General features: G+C 50.7%; 1 protein-coding gene across 9 annotated transcripts in view; it reads left to right on the plus strand.

The window, feature by feature from the left end:
* Nucleotides 1–19939, plus strand: part of MSI2 (musashi RNA binding protein 2) — a 393232-nt gene that overhangs the window by 332751 nt on the left and 40542 nt on the right. For 7 of the 9 annotated variants that reach the window (XM_036835933.1, XM_036835934.1, XM_036835930.1 and 4 more), the window contains exons 9-10: nt 1594–1708; nt 10909–10983. In XM_036835933.1, the coding sequence (XP_036691828.1) occupies nt 1594–1708; nt 10909–10983 (190 nt within the window). Of the gene's footprint in view, nt 1–1593; nt 1709–10908; nt 10984–13952; nt 14222–14611; nt 16003–19939 lie in introns of those variants that run through there. The other 2 variants (XM_036835939.1, XM_036835937.1) reach the window with 2 other exon arrangements.

Raw genomic sequence — 19939 nt, forward strand, 5'->3', positions numbered from 1 at the left:
AATATTTTTTTTTAATAAATTTATTTATTTTTTAATTTTTTTTTTGGCTGTGTTGGGTCTTCGTTTCTGTGCGAGGGCTTTCTCTAGTTGCGCGAGCGGGGGCCACTCTTCATCGCCGTGCACGGGCTTCTCATTGTCGTGGGCTCTCTCGTTGTGGAGCACAGGCTCCAGACGCGCAGGCTCAGTAGTTGTGGCGCACGGGCCTAGTTGCTCCATGGCATGTGGGATCCTCCCAGACCAGGGCTCGAACCCGTGTCCCCTGCATTGGCAGGCAGATTCTCAACCACTGCACCACCAGGGAAGCCCTAAAATATTTTTTAATTGAAGTATTTGGAATGCGAATATCTCCATAACGGATAACCCGTGTAGGTCCTTTTTAAAACAAAGTACATTGCACACAATTTAACTTTTTCTTCATCTCTCAGACATGCCGTGAGCAGTAGTAATTTTCTGTGTGATAGTGACCCTCAGCAGCTGTTGAGCTTTGTGAAGTTTTGGCTCCTATACTGTATGGCCCCAGACTGCTTTTTAAAATAAGGTACCTGATTCTTGTCTTTTCCCCATCACTATCAGGCTGTCATGCTGTTAGTCCCGGCAGCTTTAAGCACTCCTGCCTTGCTCTACAACATCCCATCTTCATCAGCAATGGGATTGATTACTGGCTAACAAGGCTTGTTAAGTCTATCTGTAAACTAAAAGCAAGTAAGCGCTGATCAAGGGCCTAAGGAACACTACTAATAACAGTGTAGGAACTTTAGCAGGCAGCAGTTTTACTTACTTCTTAGGGTTTGTATTACCTATCATTAAGATTGTTAAGTAAATGACTTCTGGATGTGAGCAGAATAGGATTAAGAAATTTTGGAGGCAGAGGGGGAAACGTAAAGGAAAGATTAGCAACCACTTGAAGACCTAGCTGCAAAGTGAGAAACCGGTAATCCATGTTTAATCTTATTACTTCCCTCGGGAATGTGCTGGGGCAGGTTTTATGGAGATGGTGGCATCGCTGACCTAGAAATTTTAAAAATCCACCTTCCGGGGCTGCACCTGCTGGGATATGGCTTAGAGCTTGTTACACAAGCCTTCTGATGCTCAGTTTTCTCATCTGTGAAATGGAGCTAAGACTAACTGGCCTGTCTATTTAATGAGACAGGATCAAGTGGCCTGCTATGAAGAGTCACTGACCTGATGGAGCCCGAGAGGAATGTGTAAACATGTAAAGGGCTGAACGATAATGACGGATTATTACTATTGCTGTTGTTATTGTTCACAGACACATCCAACAGCCATCGCCCGCCTTCTCACGCCTTCTGCGCAGGTTTCAATTTGAGCTCCAGCCCACGCCTGTGCATCTTCAGCTGATGTCCTTGCCGCCCCTCCAAACCCAATCTCATCCTTGTAGGTTTTTGCAGGATTTGCACAAGTGGTGTGTTTTCTTCAATATTTATTTTGCAGGCCATTTACTCTGCATGACTGTTTTTACAGTGAGTAAGGAGCAAGGCTAAAAATAACTTAGCTGGTAACCAGATCAGTTCTGCATTTGACATTTACATGGAATTCATTTGCATCTCATTTGTTCGCCTTTCTGTTTAACAGGTAGAATGTAAGAAGGCTCAGCCGAAGGAAGTCATGTTCCCACCTGGGACAAGAGGCCGGGCCCGGGGACTGCCTTATACCATGGATGCTTTCATGCTTGGCATGGGGATGCTGGGTGAGTCTGGGCCGGACCCTGGGGACTGGGTCACCTTCCAGTTGGGCAAACTGCTTTACCTGTCTGAGGCTCAGCTTCCCCATCTGTATATGACGGTGATAATCCCTCTTACAGGACAGTTGTGACCATTAAATTAGCAGAGATAGATAGATAGATAGGCCGATAACTAGATAGATAGGCATCTTGTCCCATGTCTGGCTCATAGAAGGTATTTGATATTATTTTTTCCCATTTCCACCCCCTTTTTCAAAATGAGGAAAGGTTACTCTGCCTCAGCCCTCTCTGCTGACTGGGAGTTCTTAAAGACCTATGGACTCCTGGCTGACTTAACTTATGTGAGCCAAGGCTACATTTTCTAAAACTTGGGAGAGGAGGGGATGTTGTAATGGTGGGTGATAATCCTGTCTATTTAAGTGATTAACATTTTTCTCTTGGGGTATCAAAATTTGTGTTTAAATGGATGTCTTAAATAACCTGTTTTATTCTTTATTTGCAAAAAAAAAAAAAAAATGATGAAAGACAAAGTATGTTTGTTCTGATGAAAAATGATCTCTCCTGGCTTTTAGAGAAATTGAGTTGCATATTATGCCCCATCCTTAAAGGTATCTCTGTCCGTCCTGCATAGATAATTGAAAATCTTGCTACTTAAATGGCATGAAAGATGGAGAAAGCAGTGGAGAAGCATAATGGTGTGGGTCGCAACAATAATTAGAAATTTCAAGGCGAGAGAACGGTATTTTAGTGCAAGTTATTGTGTGTCGGGAAAATACTAATTAAATGGGATAAATGGTAGTTAATGGTAAAATTCCATTCAGGCACACGGTCTGTCTAGTTTTAATGGGTTTCATTTGGTTTGACTAAGAGTCCCTCTTCTACATTGTTTGATAAGCTCTTTATGTATTTTCAGATTTGCTGCTGTTTAAATCATTCTTGGCTCAGTTTTAAATTTATAAAACTTTTCTTGGCTTTAGAATTTAGATTTTTAAAAGAATTGTATCTATTTGTCTGAGGAAGTAACAAGGCAGGTAAAGTTATTTTGAGGAGCTTTAAAAAATGGAAAAGGATGCCATGAGAATTCTCAAAATGGCTAAGATGTTAAAGCTAATTCTTTAGCTTTAACAGAATTTCAAGGAAAATTCCTATTTTAATTCTTTAAAAATTGGCCAAAAAAAAAAAAATTGGCCAAATGATTCTAACACTTATCTGGAAGAAGAAACACATGAGAATAAATAAGAAAAAATTTTTAAAAGAGAAATGAGAAAAAAGAGAGTTTGACCAAATATCAGAACATAGTCCAAAACTACAGTAATTAAAATAGTGTGGCATATAGGAAGGCACCTGTTGATAGAAAAAGTTAAGGAGCCTAAACTAAATGTGTTTCTATGTATGAGTTTAATTATTATAAAGAAATTAATTTTTAAAAATCAATGAGAATTATTTCCTGGTTGGCTGTAAGACACTTGTGTAGCTCTTGCTCTAAAAATAATTTGTATGTGGCCTTTACCTTATGTTATATACCAAAAGAAACCCCAAATGGATTAATAGTTCCAAATTTTAAAATAAAATCTTAAAAGAGTTGAGCCCATTACTGCCTGCTGGCTTTCAGAGTCTTGAATTTTAAATGATGAGTATAAAGTCCCTAGGGCATCAAATGGGGGGGCTTTTTAGGATCCAGATCTTCAGGAAGTGCCCCACCCTTCTGCCTCTCACTTGATACCCTTTATGTGAGGTATCATGTAACCCATGGTTTTCTCTACCTGCCTGGGGGAGGTTTTCTTCCTGGGGAAGCAGAGGTGTGGAGCAAAGCCAGCTCACTCATGTCAGTTGCCAAAGAGCAAAGGTGAGGAGCTGTATTCTCCCCAGATGCCAAGCAAGGGTTCGGGGCTCCACAGACCAATGGTTTCATAATGGGAGCCCAGGCAGGTGCCTTGTTGACTGCAGGAGGCATTCAACAGCAAATAGTCCTTGAGCACCTACTGCGTTCCTGGCCCAGGGCCAGCACTGGGAGACAGTGCCTAACAAGGCAGATGTGGTCCCTGCCCTCATGGAGCTTGTGGTCTAGTGAGAGAGGTGACATTTAACAGGTCATCACACGGATACGTTATTACTCATAATAGAGTTGCGAGGTGCTTTACGGGCACATAATGAGGAATGGAAACTAGTTGGAGGAATCAGAGAACACCTCCCTGTGGACGTGACATCTCAGCTAGGATGAGAAGGATGAGCAAGCCAAGGGCAATGCAGGCAGAAGAAATAGCTTGGAATGCAAGGGTCCTAGTGTGGAGCCCCGACGGCCATCAAGGCTGCTGCTGGGCAGGTCCAGGCAGCGCGTGTGTGAGGAGAGGTGGTGGGCCGAGTGGCTTGGACCACAGTTGGTGGTGGGCAGACCCACATGGTCCCTGTGCTTCTCCAGACGCCATCTGATTAGCTCCTGCTCTCTGAGGGATGGAAATGTGATGGATGCCAGGTACTCACTCATCTTCCCCGACTTTGTTCTCTCATGTTTCAGGTTATGACTTCCCTGAGCTGCAGTAAAGAGGTAGTAATAGCTGGTTTAAAATGTCATTGTGGTTGAGTCTATTAGTTCTTGAGTCATAGCCTCCCCCAGTTCATCCCCATCCCCCAGTTCATCCCCATCCCCAAAACCCTTGCTACTTAAGGGTTTGGCCTTTTGCCCACATAGCTCTGGTTGAGGCTGCCACCAGGCGAAACCCTCATGCCCCAGCCAGCCCCCTCAGGTCACTGAGGCGCTCCTCCACCCCCAAGCAAGCAGAGAGCTCTTTGGGTGGAATTGATGGTGTGGGTCCGGCTTCCACCAAGGCGGGCTGTGTGGACCACAGGAAAGGGCTCAGGACTTCAGAATCAGGAGATCTGGACTTCTTGTCTTGTCAGCTGTGTAACTTCGGAGGGACAGTCTTCTCTGTCCTTCAGTTACCCCATCCCTAGGGATATGGGAACCCTCACTTCATGGGGTTGTTGAGGATAAATGAAGCCGTATCATGCCCAACCAGTGCTGTATTTTGTCAAGTTCAAGCTGCCACGGGTGATGGAATGCACCTTGTGTACCATCCGGAAAGAAAAAATATATACTGTTAACTAAACCACATTGTGAGATGGATCCCACTTTCAGGATGTTAAGAAGTGGGGGGAAAAAAAAAAAAAAGTGTGTCTTCTAATCAACAAAATACAGTAATATATACTCAAACTGGGAGCTGTTATTAATAAGGTACTGGGGAGCCCCAGGCAAATTACCACCCAAGTAGGTATCCAACACCCTGCCACTTGGGATCCCTTCCTGCTGGTGACCGAGAACATAGCTAGACCTGCATCTGTGTGTGACTTGTGCCATGGCACCTGCAGCCTCCTCCTCGGACCCCCAGCCAAGGGAGCTGGATTATCTTTGAATTTCTACCTCCCAACAAGATCCGTGCACTGGACTCCAGCCCTCATCAGCTCCCAGCCCTCCTGAATTCCCCAGCTACTATGTTGAGGCCACCTAGATGCCTGCTGAGACGGGGCCTCCTGAGAGGTCCCCAAATGTGTCCCCAGTTGGGAACCAGCTCAGCCTGAGGTCCAGGCAGAAGGGGGAATCAGACCACCACCCAGGGAACAAACTCACAGTCTCATGATCTGGTTGGCCTGTTGCCTCCCCAGCCAGGCTGGGGTCTTCACCGAGCTTTCTCTGATGCGCTCGCCAGAAACTCCCAGGGCTGCCCTCTCTTTCACCCACTGGCACAGTTTGGCACCCTGGGCCTCTGGACTCTTGGTCGAGGAGAGTGCCATCTGCTGTACTATAACTGAAGCCCTTGCTTCTTGCTTCTTTCCTTAAAGTGATGTCACCAATGAAGTCTAATCCTTTGGCAAGACGGCCTGACCTGGGTCACCTGGGTCATCAGTCACCTGGGTCACCATCTCTGTGGTGCACTAGGCCTGCATATCAGTCCTAGAATCACCACCATTGCCACCACCAACAATTTGGCTGATGGACTTGGCTCACGCAGAAACACTTTTTTTTAAGTTTGTTAATGAGATGAGGTTTCAGTGATTTAAACTTTTAATGTCGAAAGAGCAGAAAAATACATAACACTGTTAGGGATTTTTAGAAGTGAGACTGTAAACCATTAAAGCTTTTAATTCCATTCATTCAACAAATATTTACTGAGTACCTCCTAAGTGCCAGGCATTGTTCTAGATGCTGAGGAGGCACCAGAGAAAGAAGTCTGATATCAGGGAGTAGACATCCTAGTGAGACAGCAGACACACTGGTCTATAAATGACTTGGAAACTGTGGAACTAATTTTTAAATACCCCTTAAGATTTTCTCCATACTTCGGGAGGTCTCATCAAAGGGAGGCTGATGAGCGTATAGCTGCAGTTATTCTTTCTTGATCTCTCTTGCTGTGGCAGCGAACGTTCTTGGGAGGAAACCTACAGCTGTTTTGGTTTTAGCTTTCATAGCCTTTGACAGAATCGTGGAATAATCAGCCCAATGGGAATTCCTTTAAGAAAGTGTACGAGAGAAGAGGAGGAGTCATCGTTAGGTCAGTCTCCCTGCCTTTGAGCTAGACAAAACCAAAATCAACTAAGACCCCTAGGAAAGATATTTTTGCAGCTCTCAGACTTTGTTCACTGCCTCACCCACCCAGGGCACTAGAATCTGTTTGGTTTTTCTTAATGAAAGTGGACTTCTTAATAAAAGCGAACATGATTATTGTTGATATATCTGATTCCTCTTGGCCTTCTCAGCCTATAATCCTACTGCCTCTAACTATCTTGACCTTGCTGGGCACACACTATTTAACATGTTTGGTAGCAGTGACAGAGAAATACCTCATTGCTGAGGCTTTGAAGAAAAGCTTCACCCTGCGGGCCGAGAAGTGGAGAGACATTGCTGACCAGCTGAAGAAAGCCAGAGGCATTCTTAGCAGCGCTGTGAAATCCTGACCCAGTGTTCCCCAACATTAAGCCCCTCGGAAATGAAAGCAAAAAAAAAAAATTTTTTTTTTGTCTGGAAGGGATGAGGAGCTCTAATCTGCTGGCATTCACTGATCAGAAGGAGATTGGCTGGAACATATAGCTGCATGCCTAGACTCATTTGTAATTTCAACTGGGATTTGTCTTTCCCCAAAATATCTGTTGAGGTCATCCCCAAGGAGGTCTCCATTTGTTCAGCTGTTTTCTAGTAAACAGAGGAAACTCAAACTTTAGCTCTTCATTTTCCATCTAGAGCAGCACAATGCACTAGAACTTTCTGCGTGATGGTAGAAAGATCCTATATCTGCACCGCCCAAGATGGTGGCCGCCAGCTACATGTGGCTATTGAGCATTTAAGATGCGGCTGAAGAACTGAAGTTTTCTTTTTATATCATTTAAATTAAATTAAACTTTAATGGGACAGCACAGGTCTGGAGGAACCCCTGCAACTCCAGATGATTCTGGGGGCCCAGCATCCTTGTAGACTATGGCCTGGAAAGGGCCCTTGGCACTTGGTGTCGCATCTGTATGCAGACCTCACGGAGCCACCGTGGTGCCCCAGGCAATGCTCTGCACGCCACGCAGCAGATGTGTCACACGCTGGCAGCTCCCAGGATAAACAGCCCTGTCTCTCGTCTCTTTCAAGTTGGGGGCCTGGTGGGAGCAGTCTTCTGTGACTCTGAGTAGCTGAGTAACAGAGCCTGGAAAAGGATGAGTCATGTGCAAACATCTTCTAGGGTTGGAACAAAGATCTAGAACCACAATTCTGAGAATTCTGCCAGCATCCCCAAAGGGGGGTGCCCCAAATGAGCCAACTGGCAAATTCAAATTCTCTTGTTGATTTCTGATTTTTTTTTTTTTCCCCACCGTGGAAAGCCTGTCTGCAAGAAAGGTGGTCATCCAGGCAGAAGGCTTGGTTTTTTTCTTTTTGACAAGAGATAACTACTGTGGGCTTGATCAGGCATCCAGAGTACTGGAGCAAATAAATTGTGCAGTGGCCAGTGAGGGAGGGGCCCGGCTGCTAATGGAAGTGGTGGCTGGGTCATCTCACCGTAATGTGGCTTGATGGAGCGTCCGAGTGGGTCTGCTGTAATGTGCTATTGATATGCAGCCAGCCAATTTCCCCCATGTGGCTGGAACTGTGAGCCGCTGGAGCAGAGCTGGGCTGCACAGCAGTAAATGAAGAGGAAAATTGAAGTAATGTTGTATTATAAATTTATGATTTCATCTGCCCGACCCAGAGGATGTTCGGCGACGGGGGGTGGAGATAAGATCCCCCACTCGGGCAGATGCCAAATTCTCATCTTTGTTGTACAGGAGACAATTTTGACGTGCCCGGGAAGATTGGGGTGAGGCCCCAAACTGGGGTGAACTTGGCCATGCTTTTCCTCATTCCTGTTGAAGACTTGCGAGTGTGCCAGGAAGTAGGCAGATACAATGGAATCCTACTGGTGACTCGAATCAGGGAGGGACTGGGCATTCCACCACCCTCCACCCCACCCACCCTGAGGGAGTCTCGAAGGTGACACGTGGGCTTAGGTTTTTGTTGCCGCGTTAACACTAAAATATTTAAGACCCCCAGCACTGAAGTTAGAGGCAAAGCAGTCATTTTTCACTAGGAAAGCCCTTGGGCAGCAGTGATTTGGCTGTTTGCATATAATTCGTTAGTCAATATTGTTGAAATAATGGTGAGAAGTCTATTGCTGAAAGATCTGATTTGATAGCAGGTGATTAATTTGGAGGAGAATTGAGCTGGCCAGCCATGAAATAAATACCAAGGAAGGAGCCAGTATGTGTGTGTCCACTTAAGGCACCCGAGTCCCCGTCTCTGTCCCTATTCTTTGTCCCTCTGTCTCTCTTTCCCCGTTGGGTGCCAGAGCTCAGCAACTCACTGGGGTCTGTTCCTCTGCAGTCAGGACAGAGCTGCCAGGTCATCCTGGTTGGTCTGGGCATCCCTCTGTCAGCAAGGCACCAAGTGCTGGGAAATAAACTCATGCGGAAAGAGCAAGCGGCAAGACCCTGGTGGGGTGTAAACAGATCAATTGGCCAGTGAGCTGTGACTGCAAATTTGGAAAGGCTCTGGCCGAAGCGAGGGAAAGGAGCCACAGCTGGTCTCTGTTGAGAATTGGGGCCCATCAGCACTTCAGGGGACCTGCAAAGCTTTCTGCAGATGGCAAGACTCAAGCTCCCAGAAGGAAGGGAAGAACCCCAATGGCATGGCCGTGGGCCAGAGGCAGGGCTGGAACCCATCTCCTGATGTCTAGTCCAGCAAACTTCTGTCTTAGGTCTGATGACAGATCTTCCGGTCAAGGTGAAAGCTGTGGCACCAACAAGCAGAGGAAACTGGAGGAGGGTGGGTCCCATTTCTGGACCCCCTTCAACATAAAAACGCTATGAACAGGCAGCAGGAAGACCCGCAAACTCTAACCCGTGATGCTGCACCCAAGCTGGAATCTAGTGAATGATCCTGGTCTTCAGCCGTCACCTGCAGGGTCAGAAAATGCTCGTGACATGTGAGAACCCACCTTGGAAGTGGATGATGAGACCCCAGAGCCTGGGTTTAGGGTGTTCAAGTTGCTGTATGGAGCCACAAGGATACATGTGGAAAGCCGCCACTTATCGGCCTTATGGTTGGAGGGCGTGAAGACAGTCCTAAACCCGCCCATCAGAGCAGCTTTCTACTAGCGTTTTGGTGACAAAGCAACAGAAATTACTCTGGCTGCTAGAAACAGTAAAAGAGATTATTGGAAGGGGCTTGGGCAACGGACAGAAGTGCCAGGAAGGCTGGGGAACAGGCAGGAACTGGGGAGCTGGGCGGTCAGCCACAGCCCCACCAAGGGACAACCCAGGAATGACCTGGTTAGGGGGCCACTGTTGCCACCAATGGACCCTGGGCTCTGCTGCTGACGCCAGAATAGATTCTGAACCGTCCGCCCTCCTCTGCCCCGCTGGCACCTGGAGAAGACTTGCACTGGCCCAGCCCAGGTTCACAGTCTGCCTCCCAGCTGCCAGGCTCAGCAAGAGCAGGAGGGAGGCCTTTCTGCTTCCATGATGGGAGGCAGGCCTGTCTCCAAGACTCCAACACAGAGAAGGGGGTTCAGGTGCTGGGCAGCCGAAAACAGCCACAGGCGTCCCGCTCAGAGGTCAAAGCAGAAGTCAGGCTGGCAATGGTGGTGGTGGTAAAGTAGGTGGCAGGCTGGCCAGGGTGGTATTTTAAGAGCGTGAATGGACTGAGTTTCTTCTGTATTGAGCGGAGGGAAGCAAAGGGAGCCTGGCAGGCTGGGAACGGGGCAGCCATGGGTCTCCTATGGCCAGTGGAATTTCCGTCCAAGAAGGCTACCCCAGCCTTCTTTGTAGCCGAACTCAAGAAGTCGGGACGTGAGGAGTGAGGGTCTGAGTGGGCACCATGAAGGGTAGGGAGCAGCAGTGGCATCTCATGGGGGGTTGGTAACTGGTAACTGATCAGAGACAACCACAGGGACGCCAGAACTTGCCAGTACTTTCCTCTGCACCCCATGCCCAGTCCAGCAGCGGTTTCCACAGACACCCCTCGGTTAGCCAGCACCCCCAGGTAATCCGCTGGGACGGGTGCCTGGAAGGAGCATGCTTGCTGGGAAATGCCTGTCGAGGCTTTGGGTTCATGCTTGTGGTGCACATTTAGTACAGCCCGGTCCTCCCTGTTCTCCCAGGGCCCTGGGAAGATACGGTGGAGTGTCCCTGCTTGGACGTGGCTTGGTCCCCCGGGCCATGGCTCATTGGGCCCAGTGTTTTTCCAGAGGCACAGAGTCAGCCCCGAGTTTTGCCCCTAGACTGTGACCCCACCCCGCGTTCCTTATGCTCTGTCCATGGTGCTGGCGAAGGACTTTAATCTCCTACTGTCAATAGCCTTAAGGTAAAGTACATAGAGGGTAAGCTCTGCAAATGTCAGCACCCGGCGCGGGCCGAGGGTCTGGGGCTAACCTGTGGCATTTACTCTGCAGGTTCAAGAAAGTGCGTGGGCTTTGGGGGTCTCTCGGCCCAAATACGGGCTAATCACCAGCAGGCTGACAGCAGTGCCCCAGCCACGGGCGAGGGGTGACCCAGGCCCTGGGTAAAGACCCCCACGGGAGACAAGTAATTTTGTGGAGAAAAATATCTCGGACTGTGTCTCACTCCCGCCCTCCCTCAGACTCCCCCAGCCTGAAGCAGCTGCACTAACCGACATGGTCTTTCTCTCTGTGTTCAAGGCTACCCCAACTTTGTGGCAACCTATGGCCGCGGCTACCCTGGATTTGCTCCTAGCTATGGCTATCAGTTCCCAGGTGAGTGGCTTTGTCTCCCAGGGCTTTGGGGACATGGGAGGTGGGCTGCATTGGGGGGAGGGGGACCCCTAAGGAGAACCAACTCACGTATGCATCCATTCACGAAATGACCTACAGGTGCTAAGTTTCAGATCCACATGACCTTGTATCCAGCTCAGGATGCAGCCCAGTTTCTGATTAACTGAAGTATTTCACTGGTCCCGGGTCGTTGAGAGTGGCTTGTAGGGGGAAGGGAAAGAACCAAGACAGGAGCCCTCCTTCTGCTTGCCCTCCGTTTTCTGAAACCTCTTCCAGATTCTCTCTCCTTGGGGAGGGGACTGAACTTGGGGCCCAGGGTTTTCTGTCTCCCTGTGCCTCCCCAGCGTTCACGTGCTTTGCTGTCTAGACCTCACCTTCCTTCCTCCCCTCCTCCGGCTCCGGTGCCCTTCTGACATGTGTGTTGCTGGGTGTGCTCTTGGGTTTGGGTCTGCTCTCTGTCCTGAGTGATGGTGGCGGGGGGGTGGTTAGATTCTCCCCTCCCTCCATGTGGGCGTCAGAGACTCAAGGCAGAGCGCCCAGTGATACCCACTCACGTGCCCAGGCTGCTCTAGCTCCCATGTAACCAGGAGGCCTGGGACCCCCAACCTGTGGGGCAGCGGGGGCCGTGGTCCTGCAGGGATGGGGGAGGGGCGTGAAGGAAGTAATGTTTTATGGGGCTTGCTTCTCCCTAGAAGGGGGGAAGCCAGCCTTCCCCAGACCTGGAGTACAGCAAGAATGTATCGGGGTGCTCGGGGGTGTCTGTGTTCTGAGGACAGCTGGGGGGTGTAGAAAAGATGCGAGGAGCAGAGTTCTGCCCTCTTGGTTCTGTGTCTTGGGAGGGGCCGCTAGGGAGCTGGGCTTCCACTCCTGGTTGGTCATCCTGCCAAACCCGGAGGCCTGAGCTGCAAGGCGGCAAGGCGAGCAGGACATGGCCCTGGGGGGACGGCGCTCTGAAGGCAGTGGAGGGCCGGGCGCGCGGCGTGCAAGGGGCCGGTCCCACCTGTGCCTCAGACTGAGCTTCGGGTGGGGAAGGGTGTGTCGGGGGAGGTCAGGAGGCATGTGGGACACTGAGAGCCATGCTCTATGGGGGACAGATCCTCAATCATCAACAGAAGCCCTAGGCTCTTGTCCTGGCTGCCCATGACCATAGGCAGGTCACCCAGCATCTCGGGGCCTCTCTTTTGTCTTCTGGAAGTGAGGGGTTTGGGCAGGATGGTGGCTGGGGTCCGTGCACCCTTCTGATTGCGGGGGAGGCGGAAGAGAACAGCAGGTACAGTAGCAGAAGTTCAGTTGGAGGGGGGTGAGTGGGGGGACTTGCCCACAAGTGTGTCCCCTGGGCCGGGTGGTTTCCCCACCAGGGTGGGCCCCTCAGCAAGCTGCCCCAAGGGAGCCCTCCACACTGCTTCTCTGCTGCACGTGGCAGCTCAGGTGGCCACGGGCCTCTCCAAGCAGGACACCAGACACCACAAGCTGAGAAGCCAGCACCGGGCCAGGCACGGTCTGCACCTCCTCTAGATTTTCCCTCTACAGATGGGGACCCTGAAGCCTGGAGAGGTAGAAACCCTGTTCAAGGGGTCACAACCAGTAAGGGGCAGGGCCAGGATTGGGACCCAGGCGGCCTGGGTCTCAACGGTCATACCCCATCATCTTCCTAGCATCCGTCTGTCCAGTACGTCACACTAGCCACATGCAGCTACTAAGGTTTAAATTTAACTTAAGGAGAATTAAGTAAGATGGAAAATTCAGTTCCTCGGCCACACTAGCCACACTTCAGTTACTCAGCAGCCACGTGGCTAGTGGCTACTGTCTGTGCAGAATATAAAACGTTTCCATGACCACATAGAGTTCTGTTGGATGGAGCTCTTCCAGAGCCTACATGAAGAGGTGTGTTACGATGAGGGGTGCTTGGTCCCCACACGCACGTGCATGCGTGCACTGCCTCTCCTGGGAAGACCTTGTGTGTCACCGTCCCTGTTCTCCATTCCTTGCCTGTCCTGCTCAGCCCAGAAGCTGGTGGTAGTTTGGGGGAAGGCTTTCCTCTTCTTCCCTCCCCTACCTTCCTCCCCAGGGGATAAGAAGATGTGCAGGGTCACACATCCTGGCTCGGTGAGAGTGCCTTGCTGCTCTGTGTGCTTGGTGCAGCCTACCTCCCTTCACAACCAGGTTGCCATTGCCCCCTCAGTGTAGCACTAGTCCCAGCAGACAGAGTTAGGGATCCTAACACAGTATAATTTGGAGGAGGGGTGACACAGTGGGCCCCTTGCTCAGGCCCCTGTCTCATCTGAGAACCTGCCCTCGGGGCCCCATGAGCCAGCCCAGGAAATATCTGGTTGAATTGTGTCTCAGGGACCTGCATCCTTGGGTCTGCCCTAGATAGACACGTATGCAGGATAGACAGGGATGCAAGAGTGACCAACCGAGGCTGGGTAGGATGAGATGGGGTCCCCCAGGTGCCTAGCCCTTCACCACAAGCCAGGGCTTTGGGAACAGAGCCGGTGGGAGGGTGGTGGTAAAGAGTCATGGAATGGGCTTGGGGTGACCCTGCCCCTGGAGGAGTGGCCTCCTGTGGAAAGGCAGCTCTGTCTGCTGTCCAGGAGCCTCCAGCAGCCGAGGACTCTAGCACACAGAGCCCAGGTAGGCCCCTGTGGTTTTCCAGACTCCTCCTGGAGCCTCGGCCTCAGGGGCAGGGAAGCTTTGCAGCATTCTGACGTGAGTCTCTTGCCCCGTGCCAGTAAGGAATGTCTTCAGTGGATCTGGCCAAGGGGCCTGGGGTGCAGAGGGGTGACCCAGGGGAGGGCAGCCCAACTCTGCCCTCTCCTCGCCCCTGTCAGGGTGGCTCCGCTGACCCCCTCCCCATGCCTGTGAGTCAGCGACGTCAGCACAGCTGGTCTCATCACCACCAAGCTGCCCTGGTGTCTTTTCTTCGTGGTCTTTCTTTTCCATGTTCTCAGTGGTGCCCACTTCACCCACTGCCCACCTCGTCTCTCTTGTGATGCGTGTACCTCCCGCACCCCTCCCAGCCCTTCCTGAATCCATCCTGTGGGGTGATGCGAGGTAGCTAAGAGCAGCGGAAGGACACCCCCGTCCTGGAGGGCTGCTGAGGTCTGCATCCTGTGTGTCCTCACCACACACCGAGTGTCCGGCGTCCCCTGCAGGAAGGTGCCGCCTCTTCACCTGAGTTGGCCCTTTCTGTGAATCCCCGTCTCATCTGCTGGTGTCCCTGCTTTACCTGTGTGACCTGGGCTTGCTGCAGACCTTTCTGGTTGCACAGTTGGTGTTAAGAAATGCCTGTCTCTGCCCACCTTTAGGCTCCTATGAAAATAAAGGAGAGCTGCTCCAATAAAGGGGGCTATGGGCTTCAGATGACTGTTAGAGTGGGGGGTAGTTCTCTTCCAGAAAGACTGAGTGGTGATCAACCACCGTGGACGTGGCTCCTTCTTCCCAAGCCCAGATGGTCCTCCGCGTGCCCCTCACCCCCAGCCCAGCCCTCGTGGATCGGTGTGGGGACTGGACTTATTACGATCCTGAGCGGTGGTCTCCTCTCTTTTTCCCCCTCTGGACCCTCATTTCAGTTCAGTCTGTTAATTTCTGTTCTTATTTCACTTTGCAGACTATTTGCCGATTTCACAAGACATAATTTTTATCAACTAGCTCTTAAGAGAGGCATAACAAATTGGGGTTTGCTACCATTACTAGAGAGAGGACCCAGTCCCTGCCGGGGCCACCCCACTGCTGTCAGTGCCCACTGAACACTGTCGTAGCTGCCTGTTGGAACGAATGTTCTTTTTCTCATTTGTAATTCTTGGAAAAGACTCCTGTCCTCAATGCTTCTCTCAGTTTTTTAAAAGCAATTTTATTCTCCAGTCCCCTCCCAGTTTGCTTCTCGTATGCACTGTGAACACCCACCCACGCATTCCACCTGCCACCCTCCCAGAATGTAATGGGGCCAGAGGGAAACTTCTCACAAACTTTGTAGAGCCTTCCTCAAGGGAATCTAATTATTTTAAATAATTAAATTATTTTAAATAATTACCAAATAGGCTTGTTGGGGCATTTCATGGGTGAGCTTTTAAGTGCTGGTGCCCACAGGGGTTGGGGATATGTGACTTGGAGCACCTATGTCCTATGGCGGACAGAACCAGAAGTGAACACACACACACACACACACACACACACACAGAGACTATTGTATAAATACTAATGTGAACGATCTAATCTGGTAGAAAAATTATATAAACATTATCTGGTTGTCTTTGTCTTTGGGGGCCAGTCCCTCAGTGGTTGTTGCTATAATAATACACATCTGTCTTCGGGAAGGGACAGTGGAGGCACCCAGGTGCTGCCACCACATCTCAGGCCCCGTGGGCACCGATCCACACTGGGTCCCTCTTTCCCTAGCACCTCTGCCCTCACCTCGCTGCCTACTGGCCTTGCATTCCCTGCTGGCATCAAGGGCCTCTTGGCCCACTGGGGTCAGAGGGCACGAACACAGAGGGTCTATCCTGATCAGGTCAGTACCCCCGATGGTCACCCCCAGAAGGGCTTCCTTTCCCAATGATCCTGAGCCGTCCACTTCCCCACTCTCTTGGATTAACGAAGTACAGCTCAGTTGGGCCCTCAAGAGTCACCCCTTGTTCACGCTCAGGGTTTGTGAGAAGCGACCTACGTGCTTCCATCAGATGCATTCAGTCCCTCCTTTTGAATGTCAGTGTCCTTTAGACCCAACCTGTGCAGTTGTGTTCATCTCATTAAAGATGCTTGATGTAATCATTGGTTACTTTCCTTTTATTTTCCCTCAGGCTTTTCCATAAGTGCTATTTTTTCTTTTTAATCTGTATGGCTTTTTTTCCTCTTTATTTTGTTCTGCTATGAATTGCTTTGCTTTGGTGAACTTGTCCTAGTATGCTTGCCTCACAGACGTTTCAGCCGTTGTGAATTTTCTTCATCTCTGTAAATAGTTCGTCTGTGCTTCTCCCTATTGCCGTTTTATTTTTACCCCTGTAAGCAACTGAGGTAGAAAAATAAATTGTTTACCACGGACATGCTGTGTGCTGCCGTCTCTTAGCCTGACAGTGTCCTGCTCTCGCTCCGGGGGAGGTGAACGCACTGAATAACCGGTACCGGTGACAGCCTAGTGCGGTTTCTGAAAGCATGCGCACTCCCCCTGGCTGCCGCCTGTCCCCAGCCCTCTCTGCTTCCTCGTGTCCCCTGCACTTGCTCGAGGTGGCCCTGTCCTTGAGCCGTGGCAGAGCGTTTGCATGCAGCAGCTGCTCGGTCCGCTCCCACGCCCCTTCCTCTGCCATCGCCCCCTGCCCTCAAGTGAAAATGCCACTGAACATCTGGAGCCCCTCGCATCTGTGCACCAGGTGTGTGTGAGCCCATGCACGCACTGTGCACACCTGCCCACGTTTGGTTTGCACGTAGCTTGCTTTCCTAACTCCCCTGTACGGTGCAGGTCCGAGGAGGCACCTGTGTTGCTGGACATGAAGCTAGAAGGTCTCATTTCCAGGTGCCACTTGGCCCCATAGTAGCCATGTGACCTTGAGCAAGTGACTTAGCCCTCTGAGCCCTCGGGATTATAATAGTGCCTAGTGAGTTAGGTTTTTAGAATTACCTAGGGTAATGTGTATATGTGAACATGCCTTATAAATTGGTGAGTGCTATACAACTGGAAGTTTCAGAAACAGTGGGCATTGGTGTTCTTATTCTACCACTCTCCAGAGTGGTTTTCTCTTCCTCATCACCCCCGATGAAGCTACCTGCTGGTGGATCTACTTATCAGTGAAAGGAATGATTGAGAATCCCCAAAGGAGTTGCTGGGACTTCTTGCTTCACCCCTCCTCTTCCCTTCCTCCCTCCCCACGTACTGATCATCAGGCAGTGGATTAGGTACCAAATATCTGGACGTGAATAAGGCTAGCTCCTTCAGGATGCTCATGGTCCAGCTGAGGGAGAGAGCCAGTGATCAAACCCATTGAGCATCACGGGACAGGTGCTTAGCTAGAGAGAGGGAACCTCTCTCCACTATAAGGGGACAAAGACAGGCTGCTGGTCCTGCCTGGGGTGACACCACTACTGGGTCTTACAAAGTCAAATAAAATTAGCTGGGTAAAGAAGAGAAGGAAGTGTATCCCAGGTAGAGAAATGACATGCTTAGGCACTGAATCAAGTATTTTTTTAAAAGAAAGAAAATGCAATATAATAATGCCTAGGCAAAATAAGAATTTGTTTTTTCTCTCCAGTGTGAAAGAAGCCTGGATGTGGCTCCACAGTATCAAGGGTCTGGGTTTCTTTTATCTTTGTGTCCTATTCTCTTCAATGTAAGACTCCATCTTATAGACTAAAAAGGCTGCTCAAGCTCCAGCCATTACGTACTCATCCCAGAAGAACACATCTCTTCCCTTTAATAACACTTCTTAGAAATTATGTGTGGCACTCTGCTTAGATCCCGTTGGTCAGGCCTTAGTCACATGGCCACTTTTAGCTGCAAAGGAACCTCAGGAATGTCTTTATTCCTGGTAGCCATGTGGCAGCTAAAACCAGGATTCTGGCATTAAGGAAGAAGAGTGAAATAGTTATTAGGGGACACTTAGCAATCTCTGCCACAAACCTGAAAGGGGCTGCAGTGCAGGTCCCAGGGATTAAGAGCAGTTAATGGGGTGGGGGTGGGTCAGGGGAGAAAAGGTTAGAAAGGGGGGCAGGTTCCGGAATTCACATTTGATCCACAAAACACATGAAAAACCCTTAGAGGATTTTAGGTAGAGGAGTGATGTGGTCAGATTTCCAAAGTGAGTCAGAAGGGGTTTGGAGAGGTGGGGGGGGGCCGGGGTGCCAGTGAGGGACCCATGTGGGTGAGTTCAAAAGAATGCTCCCCTCTTTCTGCACTGCCCCTCCTCCTCTCTGCCTCCTCCTCTCTGGGCTCTGTTCCTCTCCGCCTGCCTCAGGTTGGCTGTGGCTCTTTGGGGGTCTTTCAGCTCTACTGGGACAGCAGGGTTAATGCGGCCCCAACCATCAAAAAAGTGTCTGAGCCACAGCCTTGGCTACTGAAGTGACCTCAGACACAGGGCCCTCGGGGCGGCCAGGAGAGTCAGACTAGCATCCCTGGCTCAGTGCTCCCACCTCCCTCCTAGGATGATTGTGTGGGAACAGCCGGGTGGTACAGGTTCCAGGCGGGGAAACCCTGGGACTCTGGTTCTGGAAGTGCCAGTTTGTGCTTCTACCTCCTCAGTGATGGAAAACAGATTTCATTCAGGTGCTGATGTTGACTGATGGGGACTGGCTTCCCGGAGCACTGGCTTAAGAATGGTCTTGAGACCAAGTCTTAGCTAAGCAGAAAGGGAGCTGTGGTTGATTAGTGATGCCTGCGTGGTTGCTGGATCCGGAACTCACAACTGCTCACCACGTATTTTGCCTTCCATGTTTCCAGTCTAATGGTGGATGGTTCTCAGGTGCTGGTTGATTTTTGGTCCCTCTGAAAGATGGTCATTCTGTTCCACACCGAGGGAGGGGGTGTGGTCTGAGGTGAGGCGCCATAGCTCAAGGATATCCTGTTCTCTCTGGCAGAGAAGCTGCTGTAGCCCATCTTCAGTTGTGGCTCTGCAGTGTAACTTTCGGTCACATGGTCTAGTCTTCGAGCAAAGACCAAGTCTTAGTGGTCTGTCTTATCCTGAGGGCCGTGGCTTGAATGTGGAGAGCAGAGTGAAGAGAGCCCGAGTTTTTGGAAGGGGAAGGAGTTTGCCTTATGCCAGATGACTGGGGAAAACAGCCACGGGCAAGGGGCTGCTTCCTGAGCCAGCTCACACCCACCTGTCCGTTCCGTCCGGTTTACGACATGTGTGAAGTGTTCAAACGTGCTGATGGCTGCCACGCCAAAGGCCTGGGGCCCTGCCTGGATGGATAACCGGGGCCACTGCGGGGAGTGACTCCAGAGGCCTTCCGTCCACCCCCCCCCCAGCCCACCCACGTGGCGGAGACCCTCGCGCTCAGCCCCCACTCGGGAAACCTGTGCTCGTACTCCCACCAGAAAAACTTATGCTTTTTCTGGTCAGGTTCTTGAAGAGAGAGGAACAGGCCTCCCTCCCAGCCTCTGTGACTCTGTCAGGGGAGGTGATTCCAGGGCCACTGTGGTGGAATCATAAAACCAGTGGCTTGGGATGACCCCTCACTCGGGTGTCTGTTTAAACCTCAGGACTTTCCCCTGCTTGAGTTTGTACGGGGCTCTTTCCTCACCCCCTACCCCAGAAATGCCCTCAGGGGGAACCCTGGTACACCCTGACGTGGTAGGTCCTCAGCCCTGCCGGTGCTGCCTGGCTCGGTGCTTCTGGCTGGGTTCCAGAACGGAGCCCACCCAGCAAGTGGTAGTGGGCTCCTCACTGGTAGGGGAGCCCATCTTGACATGCCAGGATGGGATGGTCGGCTTCCCGGGTCCGTTGACATGCCCACAGTCCCAGGCGCCCGCAGCTAGATGTTTCAGCACTCTAAACAGAAACGCTCCCTTGTAAAGGGAAGCCCCGCCTGACGCGGCAGCCCACACACATCTGCTTCATCACCAGCCCTCTAACCTGCACTTCCCTCCAGCCCTGAGCTTCATCTCTAGGGATTACCCCCTTCACAGATTGGATCCACAGGCAGATTTGAAATCACAAGCCAGCTCTTCCTGTGGCCAGCCCACTCCCACGCCACCTGGCCCTGTGGGTACTGGGGGCTTATCCCTCATCTGAATATTAAAGTCAGGCTTAGTCAGGACAGTGTAGCTGCTGCTTTAAAAGAAAATGAAGAAGTAAAATTCAGCAGCACACCCCCGATTCTGGCATGAGCTGTGGATGGGCCGCCCTCCCACGCTCCTCCCGTCGCCTAGAAAATCAGGAGCTGACGCTATTCCCAGATGATGAAAGCAGAGCATGGTGCCTAATAGGCACTTAATAAATGTTTGCGGAAA

The sequence above is a fragment of the Balaenoptera musculus genome, chromosome 20 (genome assembly GCF_009873245.2).
Source record: "Balaenoptera musculus isolate JJ_BM4_2016_0621 chromosome 20, mBalMus1.pri.v3, whole genome shotgun sequence".
Lineage (NCBI taxonomy): Eukaryota > Metazoa > Chordata > Mammalia > Artiodactyla > Balaenopteridae > Balaenoptera > Balaenoptera musculus.